The sequence below is a fragment of the Chelonia mydas genome, chromosome 5 (genome assembly GCF_015237465.2).
Source record: "Chelonia mydas isolate rCheMyd1 chromosome 5, rCheMyd1.pri.v2, whole genome shotgun sequence".
NCBI classification, from domain to species: Eukaryota; Metazoa; Chordata; order Testudines; family Cheloniidae; genus Chelonia; species Chelonia mydas.
Genome location: NC_051245.2, coordinates 20,214,808 through 20,227,767, shown reverse-complemented (window position 1 = coordinate 20,227,767; position 12,960 = coordinate 20,214,808). Strand labels below are relative to the sequence as shown.

Genomic DNA, 12,960 nt, shown 5'->3' with positions numbered 1-12,960 from the left:
TGGGCTGCTGGAGGGAGGGGGTAGGATTTATAAGCAATAATTAAATATATTACACACACACACACACACACACACACACACACACAAAACACATCAAGGGCGTTTCACTGTTACCACCTGAGGTCAGGGAGTAAACACGCCCTGGTTTTACCGGGGAGCCAGAGTACAGTATAGACCATCTGTATCTTCCAGCCCATCTGCCCGCTCCGAGATTTTGCAGGTTCACAGAGCATCCCGGATCCGTGGAGGTGACCCCTCCCTGCACCGACAGCGCTGGGGGAGACTCGCGTTTCCAGACAGCAGCTAGCTCCAGAGCCGGTGGCAATGCGGTAATGCGATTGGAGAAGGATAAGCGGCAGGAACACACTCGTGGCACGGATGGAAATCCAAAGCTGCCTTGCCCCATCACGTCTCATCGGACATTGTACAGGGGCTAGGTCTGGGCTAAGCCGTTCCCCTCTTCTACACCCGGCTAGCTAGGATCTTCCAGCAGACTTTACCTGCCTGGGAGCCCGGCTCAGATCAGCTGAAAACCACGGCTTGAGGGACTTGCCCAACTATTCTGTGCAGGAAGCCACAAAAATGAAACGACAAACAAGTCCTTTGCAGAACTCCCTCCGTCCCAGAGGCTATCCACCTACCCACGAGGGAAAAAAAACCTGGAGAGCACCATTTAGAAGGAGAATCGGGGGGAGACAGATTTGTCGTTGCTGAGTTTTTATGTTTGGTTTTAGTTTGTCATATGTAAAGGGTTTTTTTTATTTAAAGAATGCTTGGCTACTTCCAATTCAAAACACAAAATTCTTTAGATGGCGATCTAAATACCCTTAAAAAACGAATTATCAAAACAAACAAACAAACCAAACGAACGAACAAACAAACGCAAAACCCCACCATCCATCTCATTTTGAGGCTCCATCTTAGCCACAAACAAACGAACTCGGATCCACTGTATACATCTGGTTTTGTTCTGAACTGAAATATTTTTGGGAGAAGGGTGGAAAGAACTATATAGCAAGAACGTGTGTGTTGTGCGTGAGTGTGCGACACAAACACACACAGAGTTAGAGAGAGAGAGATCAAATGTATAATTTTTTACCTAAACCTGAAAGAAAGAAAGAAAGAAAGAAAGAAAGAAAGAAATCCAAGTTTAAAGTTGGAATTTCCTCCTTATTCACAATTTTGGGTAGGGCTTTCAGAGGCCATAGTCCTCTGGGGTCAAGAAGTGAAATAATTTCCATTCCCTCGCCACTAGACTACACAGGGATGTCAAATAAACCCTTAACGCTGAAACTTTTGTGTGGTTTCATCGGATCGTTACCCCCAAAATATTTGATTGTATTGAAGCTTTGAAAAAATGAGCATAAAGAAGTAGAAAAACAAAAAGAAGGCCAATTATTTAGAAGTGTGTAAAATGTTTGTTATTGCTCAGAGAGCAACTGTCTACTGTGTAATTTACCTGTGTAGGGAGTTTTTAAAACCCTCTATTGATCTGAGAGCATACACTCCTTGTTAGCTCCTGTGACTAGTTAAGGGTGGGTTGCTGTATGTACATGGACATCACGTACATACAGTCATTTATAGTATGCAGAGTTTTTAAGCAGTTAGCGAAAGCAACGACTGCGCATGCACCGCAGCAACTGTCCAGATTTGGGGGCTGAGAGAAGGCATTGGGAAGAGGGGTGATGGAAGCCCCACTTCAATCTGTCCCCATTAGCCTGACGCCGTGTCAGACAGCTTCTGTCCGGAGCTGGCAGCTTTCACACTGAGAGCCATCTCCTAGGAGGATGAGACAGGGGGTCATTTTTGTACTGGTCCAAGTGAAAAGCGTCCCCTCTAACGCCGGCCTGTCCTTCTGCTAGCTTAGTACCGCACTGAAGCAAAGCACCCAGCCGTATGCTCGCCTCTTGGCACCACTCCTGGGGGAGAGCTGAGAGCGAACCCGAGGCCCGACCCGCAGCCTGCTTCCCCACAGGGCTGCAGGATCGGCTCCCTCGGGGAACCGAAACGTGGCTTGTAGGGTGAATCGCCATGTTGGCCATTATCTTTCACAATCTGCTCAGCCAACGTTTTGGGAAGGTTCGCAAGGTATGGGGAGAGGGAAGGATTGCGACACACACACACACACACACACACACGATAGGGCAGTCTTGTGCTGGGAAAGCCAGCGCCATCAGCTTTACTGGAAACAAGCCGGATCAGGTTCCAGATCAATGAAAACTGGGTCCACACGTTTATGTTACTGTTGCCAGCATTAATGCTCTTTTAATCTTCTAAACATTATCAGCATCGATCTCCCTCCATATACACATTTGTTTGAGAAAAGTGACATAACCACATGGTTGGAAAGACTAGAATAAAAATAAATGTTGGAGCCTTCTCGCTTTATGGGATCCTGTTCCCCAGGTTATTTCGCGTGTGGTGTTCTCTCTCTCCTACCCTCAATGCTCTCAGGGACCCAGCACTAATGCATATTAGAAAGGTGTTATTGATTCACAGGGGACTCGAAAAGACAAGGACAGTAGTGAGCTAGCCCTTCAATTATTAATTTGATCAGCCCATCAAGCAAAAGTATGTCTGGGTTATGTACAAATGTTAATGCACGTTTCTATAGGGCGCAAGGTGCATATTGACTCAAGTGACTTGACACCGTAGGTACAGGATTGTGTTTTTCATTGGTTATAATAGAATATTGCAATGTGATATTATAGGATAAGATGTGGCTACACATACAGGCATAAGGCTATTCCCATATGTGCAGCTAGAGCTGAGATTCTGTGTGTCCACATACACACACACATAAACCTATTCATAAATGTCTATTCTCTCACTGACATAGCTGCAGAGAAATGTGAACTCTCTGTCTAATGTAATTATAGGAATAGGTTAAAATATTAGGAAATCTTATCCATAATCATTAACAACTATTAGATGTGTCCCTTTACCTCTTTTCTACCCTCTCTGGGTTTAGCTGGAAGGGGGGCGGTTAGCATAAATTAACAGGGCTTCAAATATGAAAAGTTACAGCCCAACCCTGCCGTCCCAGAAAGCAGCCGAAATCCCATTGACTTCAACAGGAGCAGGACAGGATCTGGAACGTGGAGTTCGCCACCTAACCATGATCGCTCTTTCCTTTGGTGTCAAAGGGACCGTGTGTCTAACTGGGCCGAGAAAACAACGCCAGTTGCAGGGATCTGGCGTGTGCATCCGCCCCGCGAACGGCACTCTTTCGTCGAGGGACGGAGGCTGGGACACGCTGGATGTTAATCGAAATGACAATGTCCTAAATGAGCTAACTGAAGGAAAAGTCGCATGTTAGAATTAGCGCCACAAGTTACCCCTCCCCCATGAAAGCAAAAGCAGATGACAGGTTTCAGAGTAGCAGCCGTGTTAGTCTGTATCCGCAAAAAGAACAGGAGGACTTGTGGCACCTTAGAGACTAACACATTTATTTGAGACTAAGCTTTCGTGAGCTACAGCTCACTTCATCGGATGCATTCATGACTGTACTTTCCACTGCATGCATCCGATGAAGTGGGCTGTAGCCCACGAAAGCTTAGGCTCAAATAAATGTGTTAGTCTCTAAGGTGCCACAAGTCCTCCTTTTCTTATAGCAGATGACTGGCTTTAGTTTTAATTTTCTTCCCCGATGTCGAGAAGGCGACTGGCATATTCGTCACCTCATTACTGTATGCAGATCTCCTCTGCCTCCACTAGTGATGTTTCCCTAATTGAAAATCGTTCAATTTCGTGTGCGCGCGCGTAAGTGATTGTATCACAAAGGTGAAAACCATTAACGCGTGATCTCTCCCGCTTCGAAGGCATCATAATTTGATTAGTAACATTAAACGTACGTCGCACTCCTGAGAGCCTCCCTCCGAAAAGATCCCAGAATTGATTCTACTTCCAGGATCCCAGCGCCGCAGACACACACAGACTCTGCGGCGAGATACATTCATAATGCTGAAAAGGCGAAGGGATAAATACACAACCCCCTCTCGCCCTGGGTGTGTTAGAGAAGATACCATGAATTTTTAATAGCCTACGAAGTCAAGAACAAAATCACCTTCCCAGTCCCGTGCTCTTTCCCTCCTCCCCCGGCCAGACGGGGCCATAGGAATCGAAGGGGGAAAAATAACCAAGCCCACAGCACTGCTGTAAAAATGAATGTACCCAGGTGGCTTTCGGCCGCCACCTTCCCTCTGAAAATCTCTAAGGCCCTCAGTGGTGGACATAGATCCGAAAGCAGAGGCTCCGGGTTTGTGCCTGTTTAACCCAAACCAAAGTGACGCTGGCATCTCCAGTTGTGGGGCGTGCAGAGATTTCTATCAATAATGCATGGAGAGATGGCTTCTGTTCTCCCCCCAGCCCCCAGCCCCTGTAGCTACGCTGAGTACATAATACCTACGCACCCAAATCCCCGCTACGGCATATCTTACTACAGGAGAGTGATCTATTGACCGAAAAAAATAGTCTCCGATGATATACAGGAAGTCCTCAACCCACTTGTTGTTGCTAATAAAACCACACAATAAATGGCAAAATCTCACCTTACTTTAGATACTAGATACAATCCGGATACTTGTATGCATCTATTTAACCGCCTCTCAAGAGCAATATATTTTATATGCCTCTTTTCTTTATTCAAGACTTCAAGTGAACGATCAGACCTTATCCTGCAATTTTAGCAACTCTGACCAATTCCAAACGGTATCTCTAAATGAATCGGAATAGAGCCCCAACTTCTCTGTTTTGTACATTGCACTTGGGGGGGGGGGGGAATCGTGGTTCACACAAAGCTTGCCACATCAGCTACACCACTACCAGCGACGCACTGCAAGAGTCCCACCGACCACTGAGATAGGCCGAAGAGATCTATTCACTCTGGACTTCTCACACATGAATTGTCCCTAAGACCGAATGAGAAAAGAGGAAGGGAGTGGAACTTGCCTTTCATTGTACAGTGTTTCCAAATAGCTTTGTTAGAAAGTGTGCCAACTACACACACACACACACACACACACACACACAACTAGAAACAAAGGATTTCAAATCTCACACCAGGTTTCAATGGGACATTGTTAACAACAACAACGCACACAACTTCCCCTACCTTTTGCGTTTATTTCCACGATGTAGTGGGTAATAATAATAACAATTAATATTAATCAATAATTATAATTAGTAAGAAATCATATCAGAAGCTCCAGAAAGAACTTCACTCAGGATTTGACACAACCAGGAAAACACAACAACCACCACCACCCCCTCTGCGCACAAATGGAGGGTGGATTTTGAAGCAAAAAGTAATCTTTCCGAAAGGTTGTTTCCTATTTGCCCTCTGCTAATCAATAATACCAAACGATTACTTGGTACAGATTGGAATCAATCCAACCACAGGTGAACTAGGTAGTTGTCAGAGTAGAAATCCCTTCTAAAATGCACTTGTAAATATGCAGCTGTCACATTATTAAAACGAGCCACACACACTATTATATATATATAATGGGAACAAGTTTGTGGTAAAGGGCTAGTATGTGTCAAAAACAGGTTGCCAATATTTTATGTATTATGTTAAAATGTGATGGGACAGTGAAGCAAATTCCAATTAATGCAGATATGTTAATTCTTGCCTGCATGTCTTTCTTTCCAGATGTAGAGCCAAAGCAATGCTGAAAGGACTGCAGATGTTCCTCTAGGCAGTCACTTTCTCCTCTCTGAATGAAAAGAGATCTCCCCCCCTCCCCAGAATATAGGTTTTTCCAGTCTTGACAAGTCTATTTTTTGAAGCATAAATACTCTATCGGTTCGCTCCTCCACTGCACACTATATCAAGGAAAGAAACATCTATACATAATCCCATGTACACTTTTCCAGATAGCGATTTATTTTCCAACCATCTGTATTATTATCCCCCACTCCCCCTCGAATAGCAACCTTAATGGACGATTTCTTGTAATCTTAGAACAATAGAGGGTTGTACTTCTCTTTGGTTACAGCAGAGGGAGCACAAAACAGCTCACCTCACATTAGAACAATGTACCAAGTGTGATTGTCTTCTCCCTCGGCTTCAAATCCAGCTCTCTGCTCTGTACAAAAATAAGCGCCCGTGTCTGCAAAGAGGGTATTGCAGCCTTATACTTTTGCATGCAATAATCTATAGCTTAATTTCTCGGCGCGTAATGTATCACACTCCTAATGTGCTTCCTTTCACTGAGGAATCTAGGAGACTTGAAAATGATTCACACAACCTCGGCCGTGCAAAGGAAATACACATTTTGTGATTTGTCTAATAAATGCGTTGATGCGACAGCTACTACTACCCGAAATGAAAGATACTGGCGCTGTGGGTAAAAAATATCAAACGGAAGCACTCAAAGCCTGGAGAACAGCTATTCTAAAACTGCCCCTCACAAAATGCGTCATTCTTTATAAGAGATTTCCCAGGATCTGTTGCTTTTTCCTCTCCTAAAATTGATAAAATACATCCGACACCACCCCGGGACCTCTCGTTATGTCCAAGGAAGTTTTCCGAGAGAAATAAACAAAACAAAACACCTCTACCCTAGAAATAAGGATGCAATGTACCTACCATGCATCCTTATCGTGGGTCAAAACTGAGGAGCCTTTTGCTGGGTGTATTGGGGATTTTCCAAGTGCAATAGGAAATGTCAAAAACTCGGCACTATTCTAGATCATATGTAAAGATTACAGAGCAGGGTGAAAACAAAACATCCAAACCATTGTCCTCTTAGCAGTGCCACCAGACAAGCCAGTCTGGTAGCACCCAGTAGCTCGAAGTAGTCAGATTAAGACTATTAAAGGGAGACGTTAAATCAAGACAAGGGCAATCTATTCATCGTGCAGCTCCTTAAAAAAAAAACAGCCCCTTGAATACATCAAGCACTAGGCTGTGCCTAAAGCCTGTACCGGCAGCATCACACTACACTTTTCAGTGGCTCTTTCCCTGGGACGCTTTGTCTATTTGCATGTGCACAGAGATCGTATTACTGATGCCAGAACTCACCTGCAAGTCTTAAGGCTGACATTCTCTGGAACTCGGGTTCCTGCAGCCATTTCCACATTCTCCTGAACGTCTCCCTGCCAGATTTCAGCTTACTCCAAGGTTTAGGGTTCCTTAGAAGGTCTGAAAGGGTCCCCTGAGAACGGCACAGCACCCTCTGGGCAAAAATCGCCTGGGGGATGCTGTAGCGCTTCAGCTCTGCAGTGATCCTTTGGGCCACTTCTTTGGTGTTGATCTCTTCTAACTGCCCAGAGTTGTTAACTTGAGATCCGGAGGAGGAGGGCGGCCTTTCCCGGCTGGAAGCCAACACGGGCCCGTGAGGCTGAGCATGGCCAGGGTGTCCAGGATGGTGCATACCGTTTAAGTGGGACATCATGGCCGCAGGGGGGGTAGCCAGCCCCCGGGAGAGGTGCTGCTCACCCCTGGCCAGCATGGCAGTGTGGGCATCGAAGTTGGGGCTGAGCATCTTGTCGTGGCTGGGGGGTCCATAGGTATGGAGGCTCTGCTGGGTGTTGTGGATGGACCCCAATCCGTTGCCCAGGGGGGTGCCAGCCAAGGGGGACAGGCTCTGCCCCATGCCGGACATCTCCTTGTAGGGGCTGTAGAGGTTGTTCATGGCCGGCAGCCCCCGCTCGTCCCTCATCAGGGTGAAGCTCCCGCTGACATTGCCGGAGAGGCGCTGGTGGTGGTGGTGGTGATGGGGATGGTGGGCATGGGGGTGGTGATGGGGGTGGTGGAACTTGTCGGAGACGGTGGAGATGGGCGGCAGGGGCTGGAGCGGAGTCAGAGTGGTGTAGGTGCTGCTCATGCCCATGCCAGGGGGCGAGGAGTCGCAGGGCATGCTCATGGCATGGTGGAGGGGGATGGACAGCTCCGGGCGGTAATCCCCTGCCCCGTCGAGCAGGGAAGCCATGCTGGACACCATGGCCGAGCGGGACGAGGCAGAAGCTAAGTCCTGGTGCGAAGGAGGAGGGTGGACCCGTAGCGATCCGGCGCTGCGGCTGGGGTGGTGCGGGCTGGGGCTGCCCAGCAAATCCTGCTCATGGCTGGCTGCCCCGTGCAAACTGCCCAGGCTGTCCATTGTCATCTCCGGGTTCATGGCGCAGGCATCCAGCTCTTTGGTGAGGCATCGATAGGCGGTGTAGGCAGTCTTCATTCAGTCCATGGGGGTGCAGGGCTGGCGGGATGCTCGGAGCTGGGGGGCGGGGGGGGGGAATAAGGCCTCTCAGTTGTGTGTGTGTGTGTGTGTGTGTGTGTGGGCAGGGGGAAGGGTGTGTGCGTGTGTGTGTGTGTGTGTGAGGGGTGGGGGTGGGGGGGAATCACCAGTCTCTATCAGCCGGGCCAGCGCCGTTCCCTCGCCATGTCCTAGCGCTTTCCTCCTCTTACGTCTTCTGTTTAGGTAGCTGGAGCTGTCCAGAGTGGGTTTGCTGCTCAAACAACCTAGCTTAGCCCGGCTGGGCAGGGCTTGGGCCAGGACTGACAGGCAGCCCAGCCAGAGCCCAGGGAGGGAATGCTGAGCCCTCGCTTTGTCGGGGAGAGCCCTCCAATGGGCGAGGGGAAGGGTGGGACTGGAGGCTTAAAGCTTGGCTGAGATTTCAGAGCTCCTTCCCCCCCCCACTGGAATCAAACGTCAAGGAGACAGCGAGCGAGCGAGTTTAAAGATGCAGCGTCCCCCTTGTCCGGGGGAAAGGCAGGCGCTGTGTCTCCGAGCCTGGGAAAGCGCCCCCCCTCCCACCTCCACCCCAGCAGCTGCAAATCAGGACGCAGAATTTGCTCTCAGTAACAGTCCAAAGTAAGATGCTACAATCGTGACTTGACACAAATACTCGTGTAAGCGGCCGTTTGCTGCTGTCTTGTAATTCAGTGTCACGCAGAGGGCACCCCCCTCTGAACTGTCTCTGCACCGTGCTTGCCAACCGAGGGTCACTATTTTAACCCCATCACAAAGTCTGGGCGGGTGGCGTTTGCACAGCGCCGGCCAACTTAGCACAGAGGCATTGTTTTAAGTTTATTCTCACAAATCGCTCCTTTATTACAGTATTCCGTCTCTCCGGATCCCTGCAGACTGCAAAACAAAGCTGGATCTTTCGGCACTCCAGAAATGATTTTTTTAAAACTAAAGTGAAGGACCCCGTAAACACAATGCCCCCAAAGAGTCTAGCTTCATGTTCTAATTACTTGTAGTGACGAAGTTTTGCAGCTCCCCCCAGTTCTGCAGCACGTCTGAACAGCCTGCTCCGGGCTCATTTGACTTTTTAAAAAGCTGTGTACCACTTTTTCTCCCAAGAAAAGCCAGGCATTATGCAGCACACGCTGCCATATGGCTCTGCAATCTCTGCGTTCCAGAAGGTAGTACACTTTTTGCATAGTCCTAATTCTGTTCTGAAATGGATCAGTGGATTCGGAAGGCATGACCAGGGCCCGTCTTTCACTTTTCCCTCCTCTCTTCAAAAGCCCCTCTCCATATCTATTCCTTGAATCTGTGTCCTCTGTAAACCGTGAAGAAAGACAATCACCAAGAGAAAGGGCATTGCAGCCAACAGCCCCTGCCTGCCCCCCAAAGTAACAGATTCTTGAGGAGCAGGTTGCTCTCCCTGTGTTATTCTGGAGGTTTGAACAGGCTGAGGTTGCGCAGATGTTGCCTTTGTTTACAGAGACAGTAATTAAGGGCAGGGTGGACATAAGTTTGAAAAGCGTGACCTATTTTCTTTTTATCAGCTGTCAAAAGAAGAGCAGGGGGTCTTCTTAAGGCAGCCCCTTCCAACCACTTCCAGCTGTTAGAGAAAACTTGATAAGAAAAGAAGGAAAAGTGTCCAAAATACTGTATGTGCCATCTTGGCTAGAAAAAGGTTTGATTCATCTGGAAAACACTTCTGATTCTCCCTTGATCTCTCCCTTTCTCCTGCTATCTGCACAGGGAGAAAACATCCCCTCACATGGATATACAGTAACGTTATGGGGTCAACTTCAGAGAGTTCTGGTCAGTGCATGTATTCTCTTAACTGACCCTTCCTTCCCTCTTGCCCCAGATCTTTTTAGTAAATTGTTTCATTCTCTATATTTATAAAGGTGGATCGCCTTGGTTGTCAGGCATCTATAATTCACTACAAAAGCTCATGCTATTGCAAGCTCTTAGTCCCTAGTTGGTTGGTGTCACCATTGATACCCAAGGTGCTTGTACATTTCCTGAAGCATTCCATGAAGTTTTAAAAAAGCCATCCTGAAGTACAGCTGCTCTTAATGGCTTTTGTAATCTGTGCTTCATATGCAAAGGTCTAACCCCACTAACTTCACACTTGCACAAATAAGAAGCTCTTCTTACATCCATAAATTAGCATATTATTTCTCTTCCTTTTCTGGGAGTGGTTTTGAGGTGCGGGGGTGGGAGTGTGTAAACTGTAAAATAAACCTATTTTCTATCATGATCAAGATATACCCTGTGAGCTGCACTTCTGGGCTTGGGAATGATCACGTGTGACGGAGTTTAAAGGTGAGTTGTTGCACGCTCCCACCTCCGGATCAATACTGGGTTTCTCTGTGAAATCATGCAATCCTATTTCTTCCTTTGTGTATCAACCGGGCAGGATTTCGACAGGTTTCACGTTTAGTTTCTAATGGAAACGGGACATTTTGAGGTTTACCCTTAGCAAACATTTACATGAGAGATGCACAGACTGAATGAACCACAGTCTAAGGTCCTAGTTTTAAATGAAGTCTCTCCTCCCCTTTTAGTAAAATATTGAATTGTGTGTTCCCATTCAGGTTCATTTATACAGTGGCAATTTTGATAGCAGTCACATTTTTTTAAAGTGTTAATTTATTTTGTGGGTTTTGTAATGGTACCGTTAGATGAAAACTACAGCTCCAAAGGCCACGAGAAGAGCTTTGTAAACTGCACTTTGCAGAATTTAAGAGTCCATATTTTACTCTCTTGATTCCATTGAGTTATTTCCCCCGTTGGAATGATTTTTCAATATATTGGTAAACAATGCAGAAACTGTGATATATGGTCAATACAATTCCTTCATTAATAATATTTGGCCAAACTATCCTGTAAAATAGTATAGCAAAGCACATGTAATATTCCACTTTAAATATGATACAGATAGTTGGAGGGTATAATCACCGTGCATAACAGTGTGATAAAAGTAGATATTATACAAATATTTTGAAAATAAGGTGTTTCATGCTCTATTTTGTTCTTAAATCAAGATATCAGGCAAATTAATGAGATATAAATACTTCCAACTAGATTAAATATATCAGCAACTAAAGCTTGGCAGATATACATGATTAATGTAAAATAAACTACATATATATTTACAGAAGTAAACAAATCTCACAATCTTCACTTATCTTGCTGATAACACACACAACACCTATTTTAGAGACTATTTTAGCCATTTTCAGAATATTCAAAAATGCCTGCAATTCTTTGAATGTAGAAAGACCAGAAACACAGTTATTCTCCAACTAGGGTTATGAGAGAAGCACAAAAAGATACAATAATAGTGAGTTGATTTGAACTACTTTATTTTTGTCCTTACCAAAACCATCTGGCATGTGAGTGCAGGGGTATTGATCAGAATCTGTGTGCTGCAGACCCCATGCTAATCTATAGCGTTACTGGCAATCAGCTTCGCCAATGAATTGCATCTGTCTGTACTGCTATCAAACAAACATCTTCCAAAAAGTTCCCCTTCCCCAGCGTAATCATCCGTTCAGGGGTAAGTCAATCCTCTTCCTTTCTGATTCTGCGAAGGAGAATTAGATAGAAAGTTTGTGTTGTTGGGTTTTAAAGGAATGAGAGCAATTTTTTCTAGCCAGTGAATGATAATGGTTTTCCAGAAAGGCCTCAAGCGTTTGTATTAATCTGACAACAAATTCAATTTCACTATTGTAGGGGAATTTTTAGGAGAGGCAGAAGAATCATTATACTACCTAAAAATGAAGAGCTGCATTTTAACCACTAAATTCTATGTTAGTAAGAGGACTATGCTGAAGAGTGTGCAGCCATTTATATGCATATGTACGGGGGTGTATACATCCACACACACACACAGACACACACACAATCTCCAAAGGAGATCCCTGCAGCTTCTGACACATGTAGCTTGTTTATATCTAACCATTCAATAGGTGTAAGAGGAGAGGAAAAGTACATAAAGCCAGCCTGCAAGTGAAAAAATGTGTGATCAGCCTAGAGACAAAAAATCATTTAGATCACGACCAAGAATTGTTTCCCTGGGTAACTGTTGGGAGCCGAGGAATGGCTGAATTGTGCAGGATCGCCTCCCTCCTTAACCAAACGCGAGAAGTTTTTGTTTTGGCTAAGGGTGCGGTTTTGAATCCCACTGTTGCTTGCTATGCTTTTACTTCGCCAGGACTCATCACGTCGGGGTTGGACTGTAAATCCAAGCCGGGAAAGTACTGGACCACCAGACAATGAGTTCTCTTAGCTCCAGGTTGGACCTGGAAGTAACCAGAGCCCAGCAACCATCGTTCTGAGACATCTCCGGCCTTCGCACGGATTCGGGAACTTCCCCCGCTACAACTTTGATAGATGGAAGGGGATGCGGGGGTCGGGGAGCGCGAGAAAGAAGGAGGGAAAAGAGCAAATCATACCACACGCAAATTAGGCACAGAGTGAGGAATGGGACTTGCTGGCTTTGGATAGGAGGCCATTTGCGGAACCAGCACCAGCGGGACCCGCTTCTTCTGCCTGATCTCGCGGAGGCTGCGAGCCGGGCTCTGAGCTGAAGGGAGCGGGGTGCCGGGGCGGTGGGGATTGTTTGAATCTTCGTTGGTGCTGAGTTCGCTGCTCCCAAGTACACCAATGTGACGCTTTTGCCCACTGCCAGCCCGCTGCAGCCTCCCGCCTCCTCCATTTTAATCAGTAACGCAGAGACGATAACTTTGAGAAACGTTGTCCTTGT

At 46.4% G+C, this 12,960-nt stretch overlaps 1 protein-coding gene across 1 annotated transcript in view; it reads right to left on the bottom strand.

Moving 5' to 3' along the window:
- The window catches only part of ONECUT2 (one cut homeobox 2), a 46,905-nt gene extending 38,461 nt beyond the window's left edge, over nt 1-8,444 (bottom strand). Inside the window, exon 1 of the mRNA XM_007069412.3 lies at nt 7,028-8,444. Coding sequence (XP_007069474.2) covers nt 7,028-8,180 — 1,153 coding nt within the window. The 5' untranslated portion in view covers nt 8,181-8,444. The remainder of the gene's footprint in view (nt 1-7,027) is intronic.
- Nucleotides 8,445-12,960: the final 4,516 nt, after the last annotated feature.